The sequence below is a fragment of the Gorilla gorilla genome, chromosome 20 (assembly GCF_029281585.2).
Source record: "Gorilla gorilla gorilla isolate KB3781 chromosome 20, NHGRI_mGorGor1-v2.1_pri, whole genome shotgun sequence".
NCBI lineage: Eukaryota > Metazoa > Chordata > Mammalia > Primates > Hominidae > Gorilla > Gorilla gorilla.
Genome location: NC_073244.2, coordinates 25,741,951 through 25,769,934, shown reverse-complemented (window position 1 = coordinate 25,769,934; position 27,984 = coordinate 25,741,951). Strand labels below are relative to the sequence as shown.

The 27,984-nt window shown below is 52.7% G+C and overlaps 2 protein-coding genes across 6 annotated transcripts in view; one reads left to right on the top strand and one right to left on the bottom strand.

Moving 5' to 3' along the window:
- MAU2 (MAU2 sister chromatid cohesion factor) overlaps positions 1–3,106 on the bottom strand; it is a 37,914-nt gene extending 34,808 nt beyond the window's left edge. For 3 of the 5 annotated variants that reach the window (XR_010132099.1, XR_010132100.1, XR_002003676.3), the window contains exon 1: positions 2,739–3,014. Coding sequence is in view for 2 of the 5 variants with exons in the window: in XM_004060361.5 (XP_004060409.3) it covers positions 2,739–3,014 (276 nt within the window). In the remaining 3 variants the exon portion in view is untranslated. Of the gene's footprint in view, positions 1–2,738 lie in introns of all 5 variants that reach the window. The other 2 variants (XM_004060361.5, XM_019015790.4) reach the window with 2 other exon arrangements.
- The window catches only part of SUGP1 (SURP and G-patch domain containing 1), a 44,343-nt gene continuing 19,407 nt past the window's right edge, over positions 3,049–27,984 (top strand). Inside the window, exons 1-8 of the mRNA XM_004060362.4 lie at positions 3,049–3,408; positions 7,260–7,431; positions 13,664–13,767; positions 17,790–18,017; positions 20,019–20,142; positions 20,418–20,518; positions 21,478–21,601; positions 26,538–26,893. Of these exons, the coding sequence (XP_004060410.2) occupies positions 3,375–3,408; positions 7,260–7,431; positions 13,664–13,767; positions 17,790–18,017; positions 20,019–20,142; positions 20,418–20,518; positions 21,478–21,601; positions 26,538–26,893 (1,243 nt within the window). The 5' untranslated portion in view covers positions 3,049–3,374. The remainder of the gene's footprint in view (positions 3,409–7,259; positions 7,432–13,663; positions 13,768–17,789; positions 18,018–20,018; positions 20,143–20,417; positions 20,519–21,477; positions 21,602–26,537; positions 26,894–27,984) is intronic.

Below are 27,984 nucleotides of genomic sequence, written 5' to 3'. Positions count from 1 at the left end.
GGGCAAATCACTTTACCTCTCTGGGCCCATAATGCCTCCCTTTTGAAACAAGGCAGTTGATCAAGTGAGGACTAAAGTTGCCTTCCACGCTGGGCACAATGGCTCAAGCCTGTAGTTCCAGCACTTTGGGAGGCTGAGGCAGGTGGATGGCTTGAGCTCAGGAGTTCAAGCCCTTGTCTTTACAAAAAACACAAAAATTAGCTGGGTGTGGTGGTGCGTACCTGTGGTCCCAACTACTCAGGAGGCTGAGATGGGAGAACTGCTTGAGCCCAGGAGGTCAAGGCTGCAGTGAGCTGAGATCACGCCAGTGCACCCCAGCCTGGGTGATGGAGCGAGACCCTGTCTCAAAATAAATAAATAAATAAATAAAACTGGCCAGATGTGGTGACTCACACCTATAATCCTAGCACTTTGGGAGGACAAGATGGGCGGATCACTTGAGGTCAGGAGTTCAAAACCAGCCTGACCAAATGGTGAAACCCTGTCTCTACTAAAAATACAAAAATTAGCCAGATGAGGTGGTGCACGCCTGTAATCCCAGCTACTCGGGAGGCTGAGGCAAGAGAATTGCTTGAACCCACGAGACGGAAGTTGCAGTGAGCCAAGACCGCGCCACTGCACTCCAGCCTGGTGACAAAGCGAGACTCCGTCTCAAAAAAAAAAGAAAAAAAATTATCTGGGGCTGGGCGCAGTGGCTCATGCCTGTAATCTCAGCACTTTGGGAGGCCGAGGGGAGTGGATCACAAGGTCAGGAGTTCAAGACCAGCCTGGCCAATATTGTGAACCCCTGTCTCTACTAAAAATACAAAAATTAGCTGGGTGTGGTGGCGCACACCTGTAGTCCCAGCTACTCGGGAGGCTGAGGCAGGAGAATCACTTGAACCCGGGAGACGGAGGTTGCAGTGGGCTGAGATCCTGCCATTGCACTACAGCCCCGGCAACAAGAGCGAAACTCCGTCTCAAAATAAACAAATAAATAAAATAAAATAAAGTCTCCTTCCAACTTTTCAATCTGTGAAACAAAGATTTGATCTATTCCTCAAGGCAAGTTGTTACTAGCTGAGGGTGGGCTTGGATTTACCTCAGATTAATGAGTTTTTAAAATCTGAGTTGATTCTTTTCAATAATTCTCTATTCAAGCAGGACAGAGCTGGGTAAAAGGTAAAAGGGAGGCAGGGGTCTGACAGGATCACAGCGCTGCTGTGAGAAAAAAACGACTCCACAGCCTGAAATTTTATTATTTTTTCCTTATTATTATCTTTTTTTTCTGAGACAGGGTTTCACTGTCACCAGGGCTGGAATGAAGTGGCGTGATCACTGCTCACTGCAGCCACGACCTCCCTGGGCTTAGCTGATCCTCCCACCTCAGCCTCTGGAGTAGATGGGACTACAGGCCCGCGTCAGCACGCCCAGCTAGTTTTTGTATTTTTTGTAGAGACGGGATCTCACTGTGTTGCCCAGGCTGGTCTTAAACTCCTGGGGTCTAGTAATCTGCCTGCCTCCGCCTCCCAAAATGCTGGGATTACAGGCATAAGCCACTGAGCCTGGCCCTAGAAAGTTTATTAAAGGGGCCGGGCGCGGTGGCTCAAGCCTGTAATCCCAGCACTGTGGGAGGCCGAGGTGGGCAGATCATGAGGTCAGGAGACGGAGACCACCCTGGCTAACACGGTGAAACACCATCTCTACTAAAAAATACAAAAAATTAGGCGGGCGTGGTGGCGGGCGCCTGTAGTCTCAGCTACTCAGGAGGCTGAGGCAGGAGAATGGCGTGAACCCAGGAGGCGGAACTTGCAGTGAGCCAAGATGGCACCACTGCACTCCAGCCTGGGTGACAGAGCAAGACTCCGTCTCAAAAAAAAAAAAAAAAAAAAAAAAAAAAGAAAGTTTACTAAAGGGAATGACAGCCACTCTCCCGCATTCTTTGAGGCACCAGGATGACACAAATCAAGTTGGGTCAGGGGAGGGACTCACTCGGACGGAAGAAGATGGACTGATGGATGGTAGAAGTCACCAGTGGATGGAGAAAAAGCAGGAGCTGCTTTTAGTTCCCCTAATACTGAAACTGAACAGCGGGGCCTGGAATCCAGAACTCCTGTTTCTCCTCCTCATAGGCCTCAAATGACCAACTCCAGACTCTGGGTCTCAGCTTCCCTCGTACGACACCAGGCATTATTGATGGGGGCACAAGACCCTCCAAAAACCACGATTACCAAACTTCCGTGTCCAAGGAGAAGCATGCCCTTCCAGGTTCCTGAGAGACCAGACTTCAGATTCCCGGGAGAATGCCAGGGGTCTCGCCTCCGCCAACCCCTACCCCAAGTCACTTTAGGTGGAAGCGTTTGGGGCTGATGCTCCGGAAGCTGAACCAGGAGGAGCTAGTAGCTTCAGGACCCTGTGATGTCCCCACCGCCACCAACAGGTGGGATCCTCCTGAAAACCAGACGATTTGCGGATCCTGTTGCTCCCAATAACAGGCAACTTTCAGAGTACGGTGACGGGGCTCCTGGAGCCCTGTCACCAGAAACGGGAAATAAGGCGTGGGGGGTGAGGCCTTCGTGTCCCCTGAGAGGCTGGTGGCTTTGGGGTCCGGCAGAGGCGGGTGGGGGTCCTGCGGCTTTGACGGAGGTCGCGCCCCCAGGTCGCCGAGGAGCGGCCCCCACCCGCCGCGGTCGCGACCCGTCAGCCCAGATCTTGCAAGGAGCCCGCGACTCCTCCCTCGCGGCCCGGCCCGCGCTCACCGCCTTCTCCAGGTGGCTGCGCGCCTGCTCGCTGTTCTTGGTGTGGTGATAGAGAACGGAGCCCAGCTGCAGGTGTGTACGGGCCTCGATGCGCTGCGGCGGCTTGAAGGGGAACACGGCCTGCAGGCAGTGCACGCACAGGCGGATTTTGGGCGGGCTGGAAGTGCGGAAGTGCTCAGCGAAGCCCAGAAGCGCCAGGTACCACGAGTCGGCAGCCTCGGCCTGCGCAGCCTGGGCCGCCGCCGCCTGGGCCGCTGCCGCCGCCTGAGCCGCCATTTTGGCCTCCACAACAACAAGTCGCCGCCACAGGGAGGCGGAAGCAGGCGCGCGAGACGGGGCCGGGCTCTCCTCGCGGCTTCCGCGAGCTCTGCCGCCCAAAGCATCCTGGAACATGTAGTTTGTATTTGGGATGACCGCCGCCCGGGAAGGTGTAAAAGGGCGACGCCTTTTGGTTATCGTGACTGGGACTTAGGCATCGCCGATAGGCTGAGGCTTCCGTTTCTGGAGGTAAAAAAAAAAAACCCAGTCGTTCACGCAGTAATAGGGCGAGTCTGACTGAGGCGGACTACATCTCCCATCAGGCGATGCACACTATAACAGGTCCCCTTAAGTGGCGCCGGAGCATTGTGGGATTGGATGAGTCTCAAGATGGACAACCGGGATGTTGCAGGTAACAGCTCCCGCCTCCTCTCAGGCGGTCGCCTGGGTCCCTGGGGCTAGATGTCTCCCCTTACTCCTCGGGTCCGTCCTGCTGCGACCCGTGGATCCCTCGCTTCAGCCCCGGGGCAGCCCACAGCGTCGGCTTCTGCACCTCTTGGTTTCTCGAGACCCCAGACCCAGGTTGCTGGCCGCCCCCGCTTGGTTTGCTGAGGACGCACGGATCTCCGTAGAGGCCGCCACCCGGCTCGGCCCTGCGTCCCGTTTCCGAAACAACCGCCTTCAGGGCTGCTCCAACCTCCGTTCCCCAATACGGCGACAACCTTGGGCTGTCCCTGCACCCCTCTTTTCGTAGCAGCTGGCCTCTGGCCTGTGTCCCGCTTTCTGGAAAAGCTGCTTTTCCGAAGTACTTTGAGGCTCCCTTGACACACTTTCCCGCGTCTTTTGACCCTCACTTTGCTGCAAGCCTTGGCCTTTCTACTTCCCCAGAATGGAATGCATTTACCCATCAGCAAATACTTAGGGCGTGCTCACTGTGTGCCAGGCACTGTGCTAGGCGCTACGCATGCAGCGGTGACCGAAACAGGGCCCTGCCTTCCTGGAAGTTGCTTTCTACTGGGGTGTCAGTGCATTAATGAGAAAATACTTACAAAGACTTACGTATGATGTGAGGTTACGTATGATATGATCAGAGTGGAGGCTTCTGATATTGGGTAGTCAGGAAAGACCTTTTATTTCTTTTTTTTTTTTTGAGACAGGGTCTCACTTTGTCGCCCAGGCTGTAGTGCAGTGGCTCACTGTGGCTCCCTGGGTTCAGGTGATCCTCCCACCTCAGCCTCCCTAGTAGCTGAGACCACAGATGCGCGCCACCACACAGCGAATTTGTGTATTTTTTGTGTTGCCACGTTTTCCATGCAGGTCTGGAATTCCTAGGCTCAAGCGATCCTCCCATCTCAGCCTCTTAAAGTGCTGGGGTTACGTAAAAGTGTGAGCCACCACACCTGGCCCAGGGAAAGGCCTTTTCAAGCAGAAGACATTTGAGTTAAGACAATGAATGCCAGCTATGGGAATCCCTGGAGGGTGGAGCCTTCCACACCGAGGGGGCCCAGTAAATGCAGAGGCCCTGGTAGGATGGGCTTGTCCTTTTGAAGAATGTCAAGGATGAAGCAGAAGGGAGGGGAACCATCTGGCAGGGCCTTGAAAATGGCCTTTTAGAATTCTTTTTTTCTTTTTGTTGAAGCGGAGTTTCGCTCTGTCGTCCAGGCTGGAGTGCAGTGGCACGATGTCGGCTCACTGCAACCTCTACCTCCCGGGTTCAAGCCATTCTTCTGCCTCAGCCTCCTGAGTAGCTGGGATTACAGGCGCCGGCCACCGCACCTGGCCAGTGTTTTTTTGTATTTTTGTAGAGACGGGGTTTCACCATGTTGGCCAGGCTGGTCTCGAACTCCTGACCTCAAGTGATCTGCGTGCTTCAGCCTCCCAGGTGCTGGGATTACAGGTGTGAGTCACCATGCCCGGCTCAGACTTTTAAAATTTGGATTTTATTCTGAGTCCCATGGGGAACCTCTGAGGTGTCTTCCCTGTCTCCATACTATGACCCTAGTCTGAAGACATCATTGTCTGTTGCTTGGAGCCAGTGAGCCTCCCTGGTCTTGTTGCCTGTGGATTCTCCGGCCAGAATGATTACCTAGTAGCCAGGATGAAAATAAAACGACCCTGTGGATATTGGCTAGGTGTGGTGATCCATGCCTAAAATCTCAGCATTTTGGGAGGCTTAAATGGGAGGCTCCCTTGAGGACAGGAGTTCAAGATTAGCCTGGGCAACATAGCAAGAACCTGTCTCTACAAAAAATAAAAGAAAATAGCTAGGCCTGGTAGAGTGTGCCTGTAGTCCTAGCCACTCGGGTGGCTGAGGTGGGAGAATCTCTAGAGCCCAGGAGTTTGAGGATGCAGTGAGCTACGATCATGCAACTGCACTCCTGCCTGGGCAACTCAGCGAGACCCTGTCTCAAAAAAACAAAACAAAACAAAACAAACGGCTGGGTGTGGTGGCTCACGCCTGTAATCCCAGCACTTTGGGAGGCCGAGGTGGGTGGATCACTTGAGGTCAGGAATTCGAGACCAGCCTGGCCAACATGGTGAAGCCCCATCTCTACTAAAAATATGAAAAAATTAGCCAGGCGTGGCGGCAGATGCCTGTAGTCCCAGATACTCGGGAGGCTGAGGCAGGAGAATCGCTGGAACTCTGGAGGTGGAGATTGCAGTGAGCCAAGATCGCACCATTGCACTCCAGCCTGGGGGAAAAGAGCAATACTTCATCTCAAAAAAAAAAAAAAAAAAAAAAAGAAGGCTGGGTTCGGTGGCTCACGCCTGTAATTCCAGCGCTTTGAGAGGCGTAAATGGGAGGTTCCCTTGAGGACGGGAGTTCGAGACCAGCCTGGACAACATGGCAAAATCCTAACTGTACTAAAAATATAAAAATTAGCAAGGTGTGGTGGCTCACGCCTGTAATCCCAGCTACTCAGGAGGCTGAGGCAGGAGAATCGCTTGAACCTGGGAGGTGGAGGTTGCAGTGAGCCGAGGTGGTGCCACTGCATTCCATCTTGGCTGACAGAGTAACAGTCCGCCTCAAAAAAAAAAAAAAAAAAAGCCACTGGGGCACGGTGCCTCATGCCTGTAAATCCCAGCACTTTGGGAGGCCAAGGTGGAAAGAATGTTTGAGACCAGCCTGGGCACTATAGCAAGACCTCATCTCTATGAAAAAATTTAAAAATTAGCCAAGTGAGGTGGTGCATGCCTGTAATCCAAGCTATTCGGGAGGCTGAGGTGGGAGGATTACTTGAGCCGGGGAGGCGGAGGCTGCAGTGAGCTGAGATCACACCACTGCACTCCAGCCTGGGAAACAGAACCAGACCCTGTCTCAAAAAAGGACCCAGTGGATCTTGCATTCTTCATCTTGGTGCTTCTCCATCACTCCCCAAAGCCCTTATAATAAAGCACAGATGCTCTGACATGCCTCACCTCTGCCTGTCCCTGGAGCAGGCCCCTCTGACGCTGGGCACTTGCTGCTCCTTGGATGTACTAGGCTTCTTCCTGCCTTGAGCTTTCACATCTGCTCCTTCTTCTGCCCAGATCATCTTCCATTTGGCTTTTCATGACGCTGGCTTCTTATTTGTTTTTTCTGGTTTAAATGTCTCCTCCTCTAGTGTTTATTTTCTGGCTGTCCTACCTGCATATGTACTCTCCTGTTACTTTTTCACCCTTTTTTGGTTTTCAGCAGAGCTCTTACCACATTGTGCAGTTACTTTTTTTTTTTTTTTTGAGACAGAGTCTTGCTCTGTTGCCAGGCTGGAGTGCCGTGGCACCATCTCGGCTCACTGCAACCTTCACCTCCCTGGTTCAAGCAATTTTCCTGCCTCGGCCTCCCTAGTAGCTGGGATTACAGGCACATGCCACCATGCCCAGCTAATTTTTGTATTTTTAGTAGAGACAGGGTTTCACCACGTTGGCCAGGCTGGTCTTGATCTCCTGACCTCAAGTGATCCGCCTGCCCCTGCCTCCCAAAGTGCTGGGATTGCAGGCATGAGCCTCTGCACCAGCCCGAAAGTTACTTTTTTGTTATGGGTCTATTGTCTTCCCAGCCCGAAGCGAGTCCCACGTGGGCAGAGACCTGTGTTCTCTTGCATAGCACGTAGTAAGTACAGGGTATGGCATGCAGCAGGCACTCTGTAAGTGTTTGCTGAATAAATGAACTAATAGACATATAAATTAATCTGAACATCAGTTGCTCTCTGGCCTGTCACAGCTTCTTGGGGTGTTTGTGGAGTAAAGGTGATTTCCGACGTACTCCTTTTCCCTCCCCAGGAAAGGCTAACCGGTGGTTTGGGGTTGCTCCCCCTAAATCTGGAAAAATGAACATGAACATCCTTCACCAGGAAGAGCTCATCGCTCAGAAGAAACGGGAAATTGAAGCCAAAATGGAACAGAAAGCCAAGCAGAATCAGGTGGCCAGCCCTCAGCCCCCACATCCTGGCGAGTAAGTGCCTGCTGGGGCCTGGATGGGGCCTGGATGTGAGTCTTTGAGGGTCACCAGCACAGGGTTTGGCTTGTGAGGGCAGTCAGCATGTGCTTGCACCCAGCCATAGCCTGATGATCCAAGGAATGACCCAGATGCCCTTGGGAGGCTCACTGTGGCAAGAGAGAAATGAGGGGTATGTGGAAGCCCAGAGGACAGCCTGCCAACTCATCCACTCAGCAGTTATTTATTGCCAGCCAGCTGTGGTGCAGAGGGAAGGGGTATAACAGAGTAAAAATCTCTGCCTTGAGTTCAGGTGTGCTGCCTCACACCTGTATTCTCAGCCCTTTGGGAGGCTGAGACAGAGGATTACTAGAGGCCAGGAGTTTGAGACCAGCTTTGCCAGCATAGTGAAACCCCATCTCTACTAAAAAATACAAAAAATTAGCTGCGCATTGTGGCACGTGCCTGTAGTCCCAGCTGCTCAGGAGGCTGAGGCACGAGAATCTGTGGGATCTGGGAGGCAAAGGTTGCAGTGAGTTGAGATCGTGCCGCTGTACACTACCCTGGGCCATAGAGTGAGACTCTGTCTCAAAAAAAAAAAAAAAAAAAAAAACCTCTGCCCTTATGGGGTCACAAACTACTAGCAAAGGGATGCAGGTGCCGCCCCAGAGCTCCTGGAAGATAACAAAGGCCGTGTGTTCCCAGGCCCCGTGGCCACAGTAAGGCCACAGAGCTTTGCATCCTGAAAGCCCAGGTGGAGCTGGCCCACTGAGGAAGCAGAGAAAGGCCTGCCCAGCAGAGGGCAGGAAGGGGAGAGAGCCCATACGTGGAGGGCCAGCCTGAGCTGCTGTACCAAAGGGGCTGTCCCTTAGTGGATGGCAGGTGGATGATAGCTCAGCAAGGGTTTCCACTTGCCTGTCCTGAGAAACACTGAGGGCACCAAGAGTTTTGATCAAGGGGTGATGTTGTGATGAGGGTGACCAGATCCAAGCTTTTCAGGCTGGAGATTGATAATCTGAGAGGCAGGCCCCTTCCTCTGGGGTCTGGAGTGTAGAGTGTGTTTACCTTCCCCAAGGCCTTGTCCCAGCTCCAGCTTTTCCTTTTTTTTTTTCTTTGAGACGGGGTTTTGCACTGTCACCCAGGCCGGAGTGCAGTGGTGGGATCATGGCTCACCGAAGCCTTGAGCTCTTGGGCTTTAGCAGTTCTCTTGCCTCAGCCTCCCAAGTAGCTGGGACCACAGGCACGTGCCACCATGCATGGCTAATTTTTTTCTATTTTTTTGTAGAGATGAGGTCTTGTTATGTTGCCCAGGTTGGTCCCGAACTCCTAGACTCAAGTGATCCTCCCACCTTGGCCTCCCAAAGGGATTACAGGTGTGAGCCACTGCACCCAGCAGCTCTTGCCTTTTCTTTTTTCTTTTTCTTCTTTTGTTGCCTAGGCTAGAGTGCAGTGGTGCGATCTCAGCTCACCACAACCTCTGCCTCCCAGTTTCAAGCGATTCTCCTGCCTCAGCCTCCCAAGTAGCTGGGATTACAGGCATGCGCTGCCACGCCCAGCCAATTTTGTATTTTTAGTAGAGACGGGGTTTCTTCTTGTTGGTCAGGCTGGTCTCAAACTCCTGACCTCAGGTGATCCGCCCCTCTCAGTCTCCCAGAGTGCTGGGATTACAGGCGTGAGCCACTGCACCCGGCCAAGAACCAGCATTTTTATCTCCCAGTATTTGTTACCAGTGGTTTTCAGGTGGGAGCCGTTCGCTGTACTCTGCAGCCTGAATGTGATTTCTTGTCTTTCCTTGTCCCTACCTCTTCCTGGTCCATCCTGAGTGAAGTGCTCAGGGTGTGAGTATGGGGGCAGGCCCAGGAACTGAGGGGTGCCCAGAATGTCCTGGTTGTTTAGTGTCAACATTGAACCTTCTTTTTCACATAAAATTACTTCTATGCCTTCTTTTTTTAAACTTTAAAGGTAATTCATGTACATGGTAGGAAATCCAGGAAGTAGAAGAGGGGTAAACAAAAAACCAAAGTCACTCATAACTCTGCAACACAGAGACAAGCACTGGTTGAGTGTTGAGGTGTTTTTCTGTTTTTTTTAATTTTATTTAATTAATGTATTTATTTATTTTTGAGACGAGTCTTGCTCTGTCACACAGGCTGGAGTGTAGTGGTGCCATCTCGGCTCACTACAACCTCCGCCTGTTGGATTCAAGAGATTCTCCTGCTCAGCCTCTCGAGTAGCTGGGATTACCAGTGTGCGCCACCATGCCCGGCTATTTATTTATTTATTTATTTATTTTATTTTATTTTTTGAGACAGAGTCTCACTCAGCCGCCCAGGCTGGAGTGCAGTGGTGTGATCTCGGCTCACTGCGACCTCCGCCTCTTGGGCTCAAGCGATTCTCCTGCTCAGCCTCCCGAGTAGCTGGGATTACAGGAACCCACCATCGTGCCCGGCTAATTTTTGTATTTTAGTAGAGATGGGGTTTCATCATGTTGGCCAGGCTGGTCTTGAACTCCTGGCCTCAGGTTGATCCTCCCACCTTGGCCTCCCTAAGTGCTAGGATTACAGGCATAAGTCTCTGAGCCCGGCCATTTTTTTGTATTTTAGTAGAGACAGGGTTTCACTGTGTTGACCAGGCTAGTCTTGAACTCCTGGCCACAGGTGACCTACCCGCCTCTGCCTCCCAAAGTGCTGGGATTACAGCCTTGAGCCACCGTGCCGGGCCTGTTTTATTTCAGAGGCAGGATCTCACTCTGTCACCCAGGCTGCAGTGCAGTGGCACTATCATAGCTCACTGCAGTCTGGAATTCCTGGACTCAAGCTATCTTCCCACCTCAGCCTCTTGAGTAGCTGGGACTACAGATGTCCACTGCCATGCCTAGCTAATTTTTAAATTTTGTGTAGATGGGGTCTCACTATGTTGCCCAGGCTGGTTTTGAACTTCTGGGTTCAAGTGATCCTCCTACCTTGGCCTCCCAAAGCATTAGGATTACAGGTGTGAGCCACTGCTTCTGGCCCGATGTGTTTGTCTAACAATTTTTTTTTTATATTCGAGATGAAGTCTAACTCTGTTGTCCAGGCTGGAGTGCAATGGCGCGATCTTGGCCCACTGCAACATTCGCTTCCTGGATTCAAGTGATTCTCCTGTCTCAGCCTCCCCAGTGACTGGGATTACAGGTGCCCGCTACCACGCCCGGCTAATTTTTTGTATTTTTAGTAGAGATGGGGTTTCATCATGTTGGCCAGGCTGGTCTTGAACTCCTGACCTCAGGTGATCCGCCTGCTTTGGCCTACTGAAGTGCTGGGATTACAGGTGTGAGGTACTGCACCCGGCCTTTGTAACAATTTTTAATTCAAATGTATTTTGATGTAAGTAGAACCACACTGTAGATACTGTTTTATAGCCTGTCCTTTTGTTTTTCCTTTATTTATTTATGTATTTTTTTAATTTTTTTTTTGAGATGGAGTCTCGCGCTGTTGCCCAGGCTGGAGTGCAGTGGCACGATCTCGGCTCACTGCAGGCTCTGCCTCCTGGGTTCACGCCATTCTCCTGCCTCAGCCTCCTGAGTAGCTGGGACTACAGGTGCCCCCCACCATGCCCGGCTAATTTTTTTTTAAATTTTTAGTAGAGACGGGGTTTCACTGTGTTAGCCAGGATGGTCTCGATCTCCTGACCACGTGATCCACCCGCCTTGGCCTCCCAAAGTGCTGGGATTACAGGCGTGAGCCACCGCGCCTGGCCTTGTTTTTCCTTTAACATTGTATTTGATTGCTTGTCTAAAATTTCAACTTTTCAGGGCTGCCCCATCTTCCCTGTGGATGGCCCGTAATTTATTTAACCAGTGCCCATTGTTGATGTGTTTAGGTTATTTTAGTTCTGATGAACTAAAAATTATTCCTTTCTCCTATTTAAAGGAAAAAGGCTAGCCCTGTGGACTCCATGAGCTTTTTGCACCATTGGGTACATCCATATGGTGGAACGTCATGCGGGTTTAAAAAGCAGCATATGTGAGGAATTTGAGATTGGAGCAGGATGGTGTGCTACAGTAGGAAGTGGAAGAAGTAGAGTGTGTGCTGTGATCACAGCCTTATTTCCTCTGACTTCTAATTTAGAGAGCAAAATAAAGATATATACCAGTGTTAATAGTGGCTGTTGCAAAGCAGGGAGACATTGTTGGGTTTTTCCATTGCTTTCTGTTTCAGTTTTTCTTTTCTTTTTATTTTTTTTTAAATGATCTTACTCTGTCACCCAGGCTAGAGCGCAGTGGCATGATTGCGGCCCACTTCCGCCTTGACCTCCTGGGCTCTGGTGATCCTCTGGAATGCTGGGATTACAGGCACACGCCACCACACCCAGCTAATTTTTTGTTTTGTTCGTAGAGATGGGGTTTTCTTCATATTGCCTAGGCTTATTTCAGTTTTTCTACATTTCCATTTGTTCCATAATGAGCCTCTATTACTTTTTTTTTTTTTTTTTTAAGAAACATGATCTCACTCTGTTGCCCAGGCAGAAGTGCAGTGGCATGATCATATGTCACTGCAGCCTCAAACTCCTGGGCTCAAGTGATTCTCCTACCTCAGTCTCCCAAGTAGCTGGGATTACAGGGATGAGCCACCATGCTTAGCCAAAGCCTGTGTTTCTTTACCCATGTGGGCCTGCAGCTCAGAGCTGGGGTCTGCAAGCATTTCTTTGGGCATCATACATTTCTTTTTTTTTTTTTTTTTTTTTGAGACAGAGTCTCGCTCTGTCACCCAGGCTGGAGTGCAGTGGCGCAATCTCAGCTCACTGCAAGCTCTGCCTCCTTGGTTCACGCCATTCTTCTGCCTCAGCCTCCTGAGTAGCTGGGACTGCAGGTGCCTGCTACCACATCTGGCTAATTTTTTGTATTTTTAGTAGAGACAGGGTTTCACTGTGTTAGCCAGGATGGTCTCTATCTCCTGACCTCGTGATCCGCCCACCTTGGCCTCCCAAAGTGCTGGGATTATAGGCGTGAGCCACCGCGCCCAGCCTGGGTATCAAACATTTCTAAGAAAACAGCCAAAGCAATCTTGCTGGAAGAATCACAGGGCATTTTATATTTTATCTTCACTCTCTCCCTCTTTTTTTTTTTGCAAAGTATATGTTTTACTTTTTAAAAAATATGTTTTTAACAAGTTAACACAAAGGCAAACCCAGGGGCCTAAATATATTTAAATCAAAGTTGAGCACAGCTGATATACTGTTGTCAGAACTGCCCTTCATGCCTGTCAAAAAATGGCGTTGGCCAGGAACAGTGTCACATGCCTTTAGTCCTAGTGACTTGGGAGGCTGAGGTGGGTCCGTTGCTTGAGGCCAGGAGTTCAAGACCAGCCTGGGCAACATAGTGAGATGTTACTTCTACCAAAAAAAAAAAAAAAAAATTAAAAAATTAGCCAGGCAGAGTGGCACATGCCTGTAGTCCCTGTTATCGCACCATTGCACTCTGCACTTTAGCCAGGGCAGCAGAGCAAGACCCTGTCTCTTAAATAAATAGGTCAGGCATGGTGGCTCACACCTGTAATCCCAACACCTTGGGAGGACGAGGTGGGAGGATGGCTTGAGGTTAGAAGTTCGAGAACAGCCCAGCCAACATAGCGAAACCCCATCTCTACAAAAATACAAAAATTAGCCAGGTGTGGTGGCACATGCTTGTAATCCCAGCTGCTCAGGAGGCTGAGACATGACAATCTCTTGAGCCTGGGTGGAGGAGGTTGCAGTGAGCCAAGATTGCCCCACTGCACTCCAGCCTGGGCGACAGAGTGAAACTCCGTTTCGGATAGATAGATAGAGAGAGAGAGAGACAGAGAGAGAGAGACATGTAGGCCCTGCCTTGGAAAACTCTAAGGACTAGCAGGAGGACAGACGTGAGTCAGTAACAACCCAGATAATCAACTAGCAAGGGAGGACAGGTGCTGTGCAGAGAGAGCAGGAGCCATCTTGTTGGAGGGCCATTTGGACCTGGAGGGTTAATATTCAGGCAGAGATAATACATGGAGTATTGCTTTTATCAGAACAAGATTGTTCCCAGCTTACCGTACTGAAGGCTGCTGTGCGCACTTCGCAGTAGTCTCTTGAAATCTCTGGGGGCCAGTTTGGGGTCCTAGTAGTTGAGAGTGCTGGGGTGAGTTAGGGGCTGTGATGGACGAGGTGATGGCCTCATCCTCATCCTCGTCCTCTGGTGCCCTCACTGCTTCTCTAGCCAGCTCACCCTCTCTGTCCTCTGTCTTGGTTCTAGAATCACAAATGCACACAACTCTTCCTGCATTTCCAACAAGTTTGCCAACGATGGTAGCTTCTTGCAGCAGTTTCTGAAGTTGCAGAAGGCACAGACCAGCACAGGTGAGTGTAGGCCTCCCCTTTCCTTGTGCTGTCCTTGCATCTCCCCCTGGGGTTGCTGGGTACATGGGAAGTGATGGGTCCCACCTCAGACTCCTGCTCACTGGTAATCATAGATCGCCCTCATTCCACCCATGCGTGCACCAAAGGCATAAATAAATAAATAATACATAAATAATTTTTTTTTTGAGACGGAGTCTCGCTCTGTGGCCCAGGCTGGAGTGCGGTGGCGCGATCTCGGCTCACTGCAAGCTCCGCCTCCCGGGTTCACCCCATTCTCCTGCCTCAGCCTCCTGAGTACCTGGGACTACAGACGCCCGCCACCACACCCGGCTAATTTTTTAAATATTTTTAGTAGAGATGGGGTTTCATCATGTTATCCAGGATGGTCTCGATCTCCTGACCTTGTGATCCACCCACCTCAGCCTCCCAAAGTGCTGGGATTATAGGCGTGAGCCACTGTGCCCGGCCTTTTGTATCTTTTTAGTAGGGACTGGGTTTCATTGTGTTACCAGGGTGATCTTGATCTCCTGACCTCGTGATCTGCCCGCCTTGGCCATCCAAAGTGCTGGGGTAATAGGCGTGAGCCACTCCGCCCGGCCAGTAATTTTTGTTTTTTTGAGAGGGCCTCACTCTTGCTCAGGCTAGAATGCAGTAGTGCAATCATAGCACACTGCAGCCTCAACCTCCGGGGCTCAAGCCAACCTTCCACCTCAGCCTCCCTGTAGCTGGGGCTACAGGGGCATGCCACCACACCTGGCTAATTTTTGTATTTTTTGTAGAGTTGTGATTTCGCCATGTTGGTCACGCTGGTCTTGGACTCCTAAGCTCAAGCAATCCACCTGTCTCAGCCTTCCAAAGTGTTGACATTACAGGCGGGAGCCACTGTACCCAGCCCAAGTAATAAATATGTAAATTAATACCAAGGGGGCAGGCTGGGCGCAGTGGCTCACGCCTGTAATCCCAGTACTTTGGGAGGCCGAGACGGGTGGATCACCTGAGGTCAGGAGTTCAAGATCAGCCTGACCAACATGGTGAAACCCTGTCTCTACTAAAAATACAAAAATTAGCCGGGCGTGGTGGCAGGCGCCTGTAATCCCAGCTACTCGGGAGGCTGAGGCAGGAGAATCGGTTGAACCCAGGAGGTGGAGGTTGCGGTGAGCCAAGATCATGCCATTGCACTCCAGCCTGGGGGACAAGAGCGAGACTTCGTCTCAAAAAAAAAAAAAAAAAATTACCAAGGGGGCAAATGTAGACCCTGCACTCAATGTGCTTACCCTGTAGGAGCAGAGACAGATAAGTCAGATTTCAGTCTGGGGCAGGTGGAGCCGTGATGAAGCCCTCCTCACACTTGTGGGACCATGTTGGGAGATGGGAGGCATCCCCAAGCTGGGTCAGCTTGAACCCACCAGCAGGGGTGAGCAGGTCTTCTGCATACAGGGTTTTCAGAGACACCGGGCTGGCCCGAGACACCTGAGCTGCATCAGAGAACAACAGGTTCTGGGGCCTGCTGTGGCTGAGGTGCCGGGTGGGCACGCAGCTGGGGGCACCCAACAATGACCACCGGGGCACTAGTGTTCATCGGGTACCACCCCGTGTGCCAGGGAATGTGGACTCAGTGCCTGCCATGTCCCTTGCTCCGTGCAAGCAGACCACGCCTGTGCTCTCACTGAATCTTCTGGAGGGACACCTCTCCCTACCTCTGTTTCCCTTTGGTAGACGTCTGATAACACACGTCGTATTCTCTTCGCTCAGAATTCATAGATGTCGGCCGGGTGCGGTGGCTTGTGCCTGTAATCCCAGCACTTTGGGAGGCCGAAGGGGACAGGATCGCTTGAGCTCGGGAATTCAAGACCAGCCTGGGCAACATGGCTAAGTCTCCTCTCTACAAAAAAAATACAAATAATTAGCCAGGCATGGTGATGCATAACTTTAACCCCAGCTAATGGGGAGGCTGAGATGGGTGGATCGCTTTTGGGCCTGGGAGGTGGAGGTAGCAGTGAGTGGAGATCACGTCACTACTCTAGCCTAGGCGACAGAGCAAGACTCCATCTCAAAAAAAGAAAACAAAAAAGAATTCATAGATGTAACATTTTGCCTTTGATACTTCTGATCTTTGTTAATCATGAAAAATACTCACTGGCACAGTGGCTCACGCCTGTAATTCCAGCACTTTGGGAACCGAGGCGGGTGGACCTCCTCAAGTCAGGAGTTCGAGACCAGCCTGGCCAATGTGGTAAAACGCCGTCTCTACTAAAAATACAAAAATTAGCTGGGCATGGTGGCACACCCCTGTAATCCCAGCTACTTGGGAGGCTGAGGTGGGAGGATTGCACGAACCTGGGAGGCAACCAGCTCTGCTCACGTTAGCTGAGCTTACGCCACTGCACTCCAGCCTGGGCAACAGAGCGAGACTAAGTCTCAAAAAGAAAAAAAAAAAAAGAAAAATACCAGAGGTTGAAGTCCTCCCATCCCCCTTTCTTACAGGAAGTAACTGTCGAGAAATTGTGTGTCTGACAACCCCTGTTGTCCTCTCAGTCAAGCAGTGTGTGCTGTAGTTTCAGATGTTTGACCCTTTACGCAGATGACGACATAGTGTGCATTTTGTTCCAAGCTTTTTTCTCTTACTTGACGTTATTTTTTTTAGGTCTAGATGGTCCAACTAAATCTCATTGAGTTCTGTAAGCAGCTGGTTACCTCCATTTCCACACTTTCCATTTAGGAAGCTAAGGCTTAAAAAGATGAAGCCCCTGCCAGGCATGGTGGCTCATGTCTGTAATCCCTTTGAGAGGCTGAGCTGGGAGGATCACTTGAATCTAAGAGTGTGAGACCAGCCTGGACAGCCTAGCAAGAACCCATCTCTGCAAAAAATAAAAATAAAATTAGCCAGACGTGGTGGCGTGCACATGTAGTCCCAGCTACTCTGGAGGCTGAGCTGGGAGGATTGCTTGAGCCCAGGAGTTCAGGAGGTCGAGGCTGCAGTGAACCATGATTGCACCACTGCACTTCAGCCTGGGTGATAGAGCAAGACCCTGTCACTAAAAAAAAAAAAGATGAGGTCCCCAAGTGCAGAGCCAGCCTCTTTCATGATCCGGGGGCCCTAGTCCTGCTTTCAGGGTGGTGAGCTGGCCAATTTCATGATGCTGCTCCCCACCAGACTCAGGGCTCTTCCTGAAGCTGTCACACACCAGCCTTGCCCCATCCCCTGCCTTGCTGTGGGTGCTTCTGCACTGTAGGTCCTCTGGACACCAAGGTGTGGGCTAGAATGGCTGGTCTCCAGGTCCTCACCTGGCCCCCTTGTCAGTGCCCCAGGGGATTCCCAGCCTTCTCCAGTGGGCAGCAATGCCTGTGCAAGGAATGGGACCCCTGTCTGTAGGTTGGTCACCTACAGGTGTGCAGTGTGACGTGCCAGGTGGGTAAATCCTCACCCGTGGAGCTTCTGCCCATGTCTCTGATTTTGGGGTTTACCGACCAGAGCCCGTTGTTGCTGGTGAGACAGCTGGTCTTCGACCTCTGTCAGGTTTCCCAGGGAACAGCTAAGAAAAGTTAACCCAAGGCCAAATTCATCCTAGAATGAGGAAGGCTGGTTTGAGTCCCTTCCCCATCAGGTCTCAGGCTGAGAACACCCAGTAGGCTGGCCCCCGGCCAGTCAGCCTGGCCACAGACCTCCAAGGGAATGGTTGTAAACTGGGATTCGGGGACTCGGGTCTTACCCGGCAGAACTGACGTTCTGTCCCCAGAACTGTCCCCAGTCTGTGGGTGCAGCGCGACCGAGATGCCTCCAGCCACAGCGGCCCACTTCAGAGCCCCAGGCTGCTGCTTTTCTGGCTGGGAGACCACAACGAGTCCTTTTGCTCTTTGCCTCACTGTCCCCATCTGTAAAATCAGGGTGGCCTCCTCTGAGCCCCTGAGTTCTGGAAGTCAAGGACCCAGCTCCCCCGGGGCCCACAGCACCTAGGTTAGGTTGGAAGCCGGGAGAGGTGCCCTGCAGACCCCGAGTGCGCATATCCTTCCTTCTATACCAGACGCCCCAACCAGTGCGCCCAGCGCCCCTCCCAGCACACCCACCCCCAGCGCTGGGAAGAGGTCCCTGCTCATCAGCAGGCGGACAGGCCTGGGGCTGGCCAGCCTGCCGGGCCCTGTGAAGAGCTACTCCCACGCCAAACAGCTGCCCGTGGCGCACCGCCCGAGTGTCTTCCAGTCCCCTGATGAGGACGAGGAGGAGGACTATGAGCAGTGGCTGGAGATCAAAGGTAAGTTGTGGGAGCTGCTGCTCCCCCACCACCAGTGCCCGTGCTCTAGCAGGTGGGATCTGTGGTGGGCAGGGCAAGTGCTACCAGGGGCGTGGTTGCTTTGGGCTGAGTTGCAGCCACCAGACCTCCGAGCTGAGCCTCAGGCCCTCTGAGGTGAGGAGAGCAAAGGAGGGTGAGGGGCGGGGCTGGGGTGTTGCTGGGCATCAGCGGGTGGGCTTCATCTTGGGAGCAGCGGGATCCATCTTCCACTCACACAGTGGCTCATCCCAGCCAAGGCAGGGGCGCACGCCCTTCTCGCATTTGCTCCAAAAGGGCATCCTCACATCCCTTCTAGGAGGAGCTTCTAAGGCTCTTCCGCTGAGCCCTTGAGGCCCCAAAGCACTGCCCCTCACCATGGGTTACCTGTCCCCTGAGTTTAGGCCAGAGGTATGAGCTGCAGGTTGGAGGGTGCTCTCTTCTATCCCTGGGAAGGGACGGTCACTGGTCACGGGTGAGCTTGTCCAGACTGCCCAGTGTAGGAGGGCAAAGGGGGGTGGCTGTGGTGCCAGCATTGCCAGCAAGTCCAGCCTTGTCCACATTCAGGACAAGTCCCTGTGACACCTGAACTGCGTGGAGGGCTGGCCAGTGAGGTCACATCACCCTGACAGCACAGACTGAAGCGACTGTGGAGTTGTGCCATGACAACCTTGAGATCCCTTGCTTCTGGCTGTGTGTCCGAGCGGATCAGAGGCCAGCTTGGCCCCCGGGCCATTAGAATGGAGCTGGCATGTGTCCTTTCCTTAGAGGGGTGCCCCAGCAGCTCCAAGGGTACCCTGTTGGGAACTGCTGCATTACAAGGGGTATTGGCCATCTCGGGGCCCTTGAAGCCCATTATGACCCACTGTCTGCATGGCCTCAGAAACGCACCTGTTCCTGTAAACAGCAACCAGGTCAGGATTGTTGCTGGGCCCATGGCAGGAGGGCGACCTAGGGTGAAAGACGGTCACGGAATGCTCTCGGGACCTCACAGGGGCCCTCGTTGGGCCACACACTCCCCACCTCTCCCCCATTCCCAGCAGCCCAAGCAACAAGGGGAATAAGATTAGCCACAGGTCTGGCATGTTGCCCAGTTGCCAGGCACTTGCTGGCAGTGAGAAATTTCTCTTGTGCATCTCCTACAAGGACTGCAGTCTGTGTAGTAGCTGACAAACTCACAGCCTCAGAAACAGGCCAAGGGAAAAATGCAAAAGCAAGTTCCACATGGCTCAGTGGGGAGGCTAATCCGTATATAAAAATATATCTTTATAGCTCTGTTCACTGAAAAGGCCCCGAAATAATGATTAAGCCTGTGGCATTGAGCATCCCTAGCTCCCAGATGCTGGTCTGGAGATGCAGTTTCTCATGGAAACCGACTTCTTGGAGAAGTGGCTGGCTCTGGGTCTGGGCAGGAAGTGTATGAGATGATCTTGGAGCGCCTGTCTTGGCAGATGGCAAGGAGGCCATCAGAGACTCCTGGGGCCATGTCCAGAGCCCTCAGGAGCCAGCTTGAAGAGGTTCCACCGGCCGCAGAGCTTCTATGATGACACTAGTTGCCATGGATCGAAACCCACCCAGTGTGTTTAAATCAGAGCTCATAATGGTATTTTTTAAAAAAGAATGTGTCATCTTTGAAGGATAAAAGGGAACCGATGTATTATGCTGAAAACTGGTAAAGAAAGAAAGGAATTAAGCATTTCCCCCACCAAAACCAGGGGAAGCTGGATATATTTTCTGCTAGCTTCCAGCCTGGAGCTCACCACAGCCTCACACACTTCTCTCCCACCTAGTGTGTCTCACCAAGACAGTGAGACCGACTCCCCCCTCGTCATGGTGTTTTGTGCCTGGACTCGGGACGCCCGACAGCCTCCTGCATCTCACACTCTTCTCCCCCCACCCCCTCTGTCGTTGTGGTCCATAGAGAGAGTGTGCCTATTGACTGTGGGGTGTGTGAGTTGAACCCCAGTACTGACAGCCTCCTTAAAGTTTCACCCCCAGAGGGAGCCGAGACTCGGAAAGTGATAGAGAAATTGGCCCGCTTTGTGGCAGAAGGAGGCCCCGAGTTAGAAAAAGTAGCTATGGAGGACTACAAGGATAACCCAGCATTTGTGTGAGTATCTCCGGGGAAGGGAAGGCTGTGCTGTTGAATGCGTTTGCTGCACAGTCGCATGTGTGGGGCTGGGTGCTTGCTAGTGTGGGCCGGATGCTGTTCCAAGCGTTTTCTGATTCTCACCAGAAGTGACAAGTGGCTCCCATGTGGCACGGAGACTTGCTTTCGGGTCCCTGCTCGCCAGCCTGCCTTTTTTTGCACGATAGAAGCTGCAGGGTTATGCCTGTCACAGATACTCATTTTTCCCTCTCTTCTGCAAACTTCCTCCTCTCCAGATTTTTGCACGATAAGAATAGCAGGGAATTCCTCTACTACAGGAAGAAGGTGGCTGAGATAAGAAAGGAAGCACAGAAGTCGCAGGCAGCCTCTCAGAAAGGTAGGTGGACGGAGCGGGCGGGAGATTCTGGGGAGGCCTGTGGACATACCGTGCCCCAGTGCGGAATCGGGGTTCCTGGAGGTGCTGGGGTGGCACTGTGTGGCACCGGTGGTTGAGGCCTGTATTCTCCCAGGCATCTGGGGTCACTCTGGGAATGGGTCTGACACCACCTTCCCCCTCAGTGCTCCAAGGACCTGGTGAAGCCTGAGCGTCACGCCACATTGTGGGGTAGACAGGAGCTCATGGAGGTTGAGGTCGCTTCTGGGAGAGCGGTTCAGGGCAGTACCCTAGGTAGAGGGGGCTTTTGCTTGTTGGTTCTTTGTTACATTAACAAGTGTTGATGAGCCCCAGCTTCCTCCTGGGCACAGAGGACAGGGAAAGGCAAGTGTAGTGTAGGGCCGAGGGCCTGGGGGACAGACACTGTCAGCTGGTGCAATTCTGATGGGATGAATTTCAGGGGAAGGGGAAATACTGGCTGGTCTTTGACTGCAATGACATAAAATCCCAGCCAAGTGCTGGTGGGTTGGGGGGGTGGAATTGATGTTCAGGCCAAGCGCAGGCTGCAGAGGTTTGTTCCTTGTGTTCCCTGTGGCCCTGTGCCCTGAGCCTCTCCCCAGGAGAGGAGGCCTAACAGCACCCCCTAACCATGTGACCTGGGGTGCTCCCGTCTCCCTTCCTGCCCTACCCAGACCCGCAGTCACATTTGGATCCTTTGTCCTGGCTCGTGTCCCAGGCCCTCTTGACCTCCCTTGTGGGACGGGGCGGGGGTCGGGGGCGGGGGCTTGAGGTGTGTTATGAAGTCTGGCATCTGGTCCCAGTGTAGTAATCTGATTCCCATTTGCCTGTTTCTCTTTGCATCATTCCTAAAACAAACCCCACTTGTTGCCTTTGGGGTTCTTAGCAGAAATTAGGCTGTTGGGTGTGGTGAGTTGAGCCCAGTACTGACAGCCTGCTTAAAGTTTCACCCCCAGAGGACGAAGAGGTCAAGAACCTTGCAGAAAAGTTGGCCAGGTTCATAGCGGACGGGGGTCCCGAGGTGGAAACCATTGCCCTCCAGAACAACCGTGAGAACCAGGCATTCAGGTAAGGGGGGCCCTGCCAGGGAGGTGACCGTCACCCTGGCCACAGCCCCCCTGCAGGGGAGGACACTGGATCAGCATAGTCCAGCCACCTGCTGGGGTCCCACTGTGAGAAGCTGGCAGGTCAAGAGTCTCTGACCCCAGAGCCCAGCTCTGCCTCCCCACAGGCATGTCCCACGCACACACCAGCACCCCTGGGTAGTCTCTGAGGCAGGTGCACGGGGCCTTTGGGGCCTTTGTGTCTTTCAGGTGCCTCATGGAGAAAGTCTCTAGCACTTGCCCAGTTGCCTTTGGGACACACAGCAGCCCTTGGCCAGGGGCAAGTCAGGCTCTCAAGTGGAAATTCACAGTACTGTTCAGTTTATGTTGTGTACGTTCTGAGGGTCTCCCCTTTATGATGAGGGAAATGGCCAGGAATGGGGAACTTTAGGATCTGTGGAGGGGGAACACCCAGCCTGTGTGCAAGTTCCACAGAAGGGTGGGTGTGTGACAAGCAGCCTAGCCTCCCTGCCATCCCTGGCCATGCGGTCGTACCCTAGCCCCAGTGGCTGGGTCTGTGTTCACTGGCTCATCCATTCATTGGGTGGGTTTGGCACTTGCTCTGTGCCCGGGGAGGCGGGTGGGTGCCTGGGGGATGTGAGGGTGGCATGCCCGTGAGCACACGCCTGGCCTCAGGTTACACAAGCCCTGACTCTGTCAGTGAGGAGGTGTGACAGCGCATGACAGTCCTGGGGCAGCAGCTGTCTGGGCTGGTTGATTCAGCAGCCCTAGACTTCATCACAGATGGGGCAACTGTGCTTCTGTGGTCACTGGCCAAGGTCATGGAGGGTGGGCAGACATGGCCAGGCCAGGTCCAGGCAGACGAGGGCAGTGGGCCACCATTGGGAGGTGGGACTGAGGGAACATGGGGGCTGGGAACAGGGAGGGTCAAGGCTCAGCTGACCCAGTGGATGGGGACGGGGAGAGGGGCTGCTTGGGATTCAGGTGTGCCGCAGTCTGGTACCTGTGTGTCCAGGAGCCTGTGTTGGGGCCGTGGATTGTTTAGGCCTGGAGTTCAGGAGATGGATCTGCCTGGGACTGGAGGCCCCCCCCCCCCACAGGTGTCCTGAATGTCAGACTTGCCCTGGGGATCATTGAGTTGTTGACCACACCTCAGGGTTGGATCACTAGTCCACTCCAAGTCATCATGTCTTTCCTTCATTTGCCTGATTAAGGCTATATAAATAAGAAACCTAGTTTGCTGTCATTGTAGGTAGACACTGACTGTGGAACCCTTTCAAAGGAGAAGCAGGCAAGGGTATGGAATTCTGTCCAAGGCCCAGAGCCTGGTGGCTCTGCTTGGTCAGAGGGGTCCAGGGCCCAGCCGCTGCAGCGCAGCCTCACCCCTGATGTCAGAACTGAGAGATGCTACTGGTGCAGGTGGCCCCTGCCCTCCTGTGTGTCCTTTCTGTTCTGGGGTGTTACTGACAGGCGCCCAGCTTGTCAGGTGCGGCTGTCGGGGAGGCCAGGCTGGTTGAGGTCGCCTGGGGTGGGTACGCTGGGCAGCCAGAGGAGACGAGGCTGAAGGGAGCTCATTTCCGCACTCACTGCGGAGCCAGAGCCAGACCAGGAAAGAACTGGGTGGGTCAGGGGGGACGACCAGGTATTCAGGCCCCTGCAGGGCGTGCAGGTTTGCGCCTGTGTTTAATCTCCATGCAGGGTCAGCTGTGAGGCAGCCCCAAAGCACAGAAATGCTGGTTAGACCCACATGGTTGGCAGACCTCCCCTCACCCCCAAATCTAACAGCCGCCTCATGTGGCCACTCCTGGCCCTTCCCTGTCACACCTCTGGGCCAGGCACACCCCAGCCACTTTGGGAAACAATTTGTAACCAACTGCATGGCTATAAAGAAGCTGGAGGCCTGGCGCGGTGGCTCACGCCTGTAATCCCAGCACTTTGGGAGGCCGAGGCAGGTGGATCACCTGAGGTCAGAAGTTCGAGAACAGCCTGGCCAACATGGCGAAACCCCATCTCTACTAAAAATATAGAAATTAACTGGGCATGGTGGCATGTGCCTATAATCCCAGCTACTTGGGAGGCTAAGGCAGGAAAATCACTTGAACCCAGGAGGCAAAGGTTGCAGTGAGCCGAGATCATGCCATTGCACTTCAGCCTGGGTGACAGAGCAAGCCTCCATCTCAAAAAATTAAAAATGAGGCTGGGCTTGGTGGCTCACACCTGTAATCCCAGCACTTTGGGAGGCCGAGGCAGGTGGATCACCTGAGGTCGAGAGTTCAAGACCAGCCTGACCAACGTGGAGAAACCCCGTCTCTACTAAAAATACAAAATTAGCGCATGCCTGTAATCTCAGCTACTTGGGAGGCTGAGGCAGGAGAATGGCTTGAACCCGGGAGGCAGAGGTTGCAGTGAGCCAAGATTGCGCCACTGCACTCCAGCCTGGGCAACAAGAGTGAAACTCCGTCTTGAAAAACAAAGCAAAAAAAAAAATGAAAAGCTGGAAACGCCCATCCCTTGGACTTGTCATTCTCCCATTTCTGAGATACATCCTGGAAATCATGTCAATAGAGCATCAGCTGTAGTAATGAAAAGTCAGTAGGCCGGGTGCGGTGGCTCATGCCTGTAATCCCAGCACTTTGGGAGGCTGAGCGGGGTGGATCACGAGGTCAAGAGATCGAGACCATCCTGGCTAACACAGTGAAACCCCGTCTCTACTAAAAAATACAAAAAAAAAAAAAAAAAAAAAAATTAGCCGGGTGTGGTGGCGGGCGTCTGTAGTCCCAGCTAGTCAGGAGGCTGAAGCAGAATTGCCTGAACCTGGGAGGTGGAGCTTGCAGTGAGCTGAGATTGTGCCACTGCACTCCAGCCTGGGCAATAGAGCAAGACTCCGTCTCAGAAAAAAAAAGGAAGAAAAAAAAGAAAAGTCAGTGACACAGTCAGTGTCCAGCCTCTGTGGGTTAAATCATCAGCACGTCTCCCCAGTGGAGTACGCCGCCTTCAGAAGGCACCCATGTGAGCTGGCAGCCCAGTGTGAGGGAACTGAAGCAAGGCCAGTCAGTGAACATGCTTCCACTGTTCTAATAGGAAAGGCTTATGTCATCAGCTTGAGGCAGAAATTTTTTTTAAAACTGGGATATATATAGGATCACAGCTCTATTAAGATAAATCTTTGCTGAAACTGGCAGGAAACACCTTAACAGTGGTTATCCCTGGGTTCAGGGTGGGATTAGTTCCACCAGAGGGGAGCCTTGGTGGTGCACCCAGCCGTGTTCTAGATGGGGTGTTGGGGGGGCTCCACTTTCTCCCCCTCATGGGGGTCTACCATTGGGTGCCATTGTAACCCCCTCCCTGAGATGGGCAGACCCTCCAGGGGACTGTGATGCATCATTGGGCCATCCTGGAGGACACTCAGGGTGAAGCACCAGCTGAGACCAGGAAGGGGCCCCCACACCCGATGCCTGCTCGCCCTAGCAAGTGAGCCTCCCCAGCTTGGCCTCAAATCCATGTCTGAACTCACCCGGCTGTCAAGTGTCTTTTCCAAATCTGACCAACTGTTCCCTTCTCTCCTGAACAGTTGTTGCTTTTACCTCTTAATCTTTGCAAATGTTCCTCACTGGGTCACACGTGTACCATGACCCAGGATTACAGAGAAGATGCTGTCATCTCCTGTCCTTCCGTCCCACCCTCCTGAGGTACCGGATGTCAGCAGGGCTGTAGACACACAGGCTCACATAGAAACTGTCTAAGGGGTCTCTTGCTGCTCGCTCACTATTTATCTTATTTTTTTGAGATGGAGTCTCACTCTGTGGTCCAGGCTGGAGTGCAGTGGCCCAATCTTGGCTCACTGCAACCTCCGCCTCCCAGGTTCGCGTGATTGTCCTGCCTCAGCTTCCCGAGCAGTTGGGACTACAGGCGTGTGCCACCACGCCCAGCTAATTTTTTTATTTTTAGTACAGATGGGATTTCACCATGTCAGCCAGGCTGGTCTCGAACTCCTGACCTCAGGTGATCTGCCCGCCTCGGCCTCCCAAAGAGCTGGGATTACAGGCGTGAGCCACCGCGCCCGGCCTCTCTCTTACACAAAAGGACTTCACAGCATCCTTGACCCTTTAATTCACATTAGTTGCACGCCTTGGTGCTATGACCATCCCTCCAGATTCACAAGTGCAGGTCCAGCCCCATCTTGTTCAGCACCGTAACATGCTTTCAGGGCTGTACATGCATTCAGTTCTCTCCCAGTGTTCTGCCATGTGGAGCTGGGCCAAGATTCTCCCTTTTGGCATAGACCCCAAAGACAGTGCTGTGGACTGGGGATGTGTACGGTCCGAGAGGCGCCAGTAGGTGTGGAACATGGCTCTGAACCCAGCGCCACCTGCTGTGCTCCTCAGGCTGGGTAGGGACAGAGAAGACCTGTGCTCCCAGCCTCACTGGAAGCCACACTTCCCTGAGGCTGCCTGCCCCCACGTGGGGTAGAAATCAGCTCCTTGGTCCATTCTGACGTTCAGTGTCTCAAAGATGCATTTGAGAAGCCCTTGGGATCAAGACAAGTCCCTCTGCCCTGTCTCGTGTCTGGTGTCTCCCCACAATCTGAGATTTTTTGGTGTGAATGTCTCACTTTTCCCAGGCCCTGGGGAAGGGTCTGAGGGTCCCTGCCCTTTCCCTTTGTAGCAGGGTGAACAATGACAGTGTGATGGGTGCCTGATAAAGACAGGGTGAGGATTGGAGTGACTCAGTTCAAAGGAAGGGCATCGGGCCACCAGAACCAGCAGTCACTGCCAGGAGGCCTGGCAGGGCAGGAGGTCGTGGTGGAGACCGTGACTATGACATGACCATGAAGTGACCCTGGCCAACGTGGGCACACAAGGCCAGAACTGCTCCTGCCCAGAATCAGGGACAGGGCCTTGGGCCCAGCTGACACTGCACCCCCCAACTCTCCTTTGCAGCTTTCTGTATGAGCCCAATAGCCAAGGGTACAAGTACTACCGACAGAAACTGGAGGAGTTCCGGAAAGCCAAGGCCAGCTCCACAGGCAGCCTCACAGCACCTGATCCCGGCCTGAAGCGCAAGTCCCCTCCTGAGGCCCTGTCAGGTCCCTTACCCCCAGCCACCACCTGCCCCGCCTCGTCCACGCCTGCGCCCACTATCATCCCTGCTCCAGCTGCCCCCGGGAAGCCAGCCTCCGCAGCCACCGTGAAGAGGAAGCGGAAGAGCCGTTGGGGGCCTGAAGAGGATAAGGTAGAGCTCCCACCTGCTGAACTGGTGCAGAGGGACGTGGATGCCTCTCCCTCGCCTCTGTCAGGTGGGCAGACCCTCTCCCCCTCCCTGTGTTGGAAGGGTCTGGCTTCCTTCACTGAGCATAATGTCTTCAAGGTTCATCCACAGTGTAGCTTGTATCAGAATTTCATTCCTTCTGTGGCCATATCTTCCACTGTGTGTACATACCACATTTGGCTTACCCACTCATCTGTGAATGAACTCTTACATTCACAGAGGTTGTTTACACTGCTTGGCTGTTGTGAATAATACTGCTGTGACTATCTGAATCGTTTTCAGTTCTCTTGTCGGTATACCTAGGTGTGGAATTGCTGGGCCTATTGCAATTCTGCCTTTTTTTTTCTTTTTTCTTTTTTTTTTTTTTTTTTTGAGAGAGTCTCGCTCTGTTGCCCAGGCTGGAGTGCAGTGGTGTGATTTCAGCTCACCATAAGCTCTGCCTCCTGGGTTCACACCATTCTCCTGCCTCAGCCTCCCGAGTAGCTGGGACTACAGGTGCCCGCCACCATGCCCGCCTAATTTTTTGTATTTTTTAATAGAGATGGGGTTTTACTGTGTTAGCCAGGATGTTCTCTATCTCCTGACCTCGTGATCTCCCGCTTCGGCCTCCCAAAGTGCTGGGACGTAGAGATGGGGTTTCACCATGTTGGCCAGGCTGGTTTCGAACTCCTGACCTCAGATGATCCACCCGCCTCAGCCTCCCAAAGTGCTGTGATTACAGGTATGAGCCACCACGCCTGGCCTATAATTCTGCTTTTAACTTTGAGGAACCTGCAGCTGCACCATTTTACATTCCCACCAGCAGTGCACAAGGGTTCCACTTTTTCTGTATCGCCACCTTTTTTTAAAATAAAAAAAGTTTTATGGAGACGGGGTCTCACTATGTTGCTGAGGCTGGTCTTGAACTTCTGTCCTCAAGTGATCCTCCTGCCTCGGCCTCCCAAAGTGCCGGGATTATAGGCAAGAGTCATACTCTCATCTTTTTATTATAACCATCCTAAGAGGTACGAATGATATCTCGTCGTCTGGGTTGGCATTTCCCTAATGACCAGTGCTGTTGAGCTTATTTTCATATGCTTATTGACCATGTGTATAGCTTCTTTGGAGAATTGTCTATTT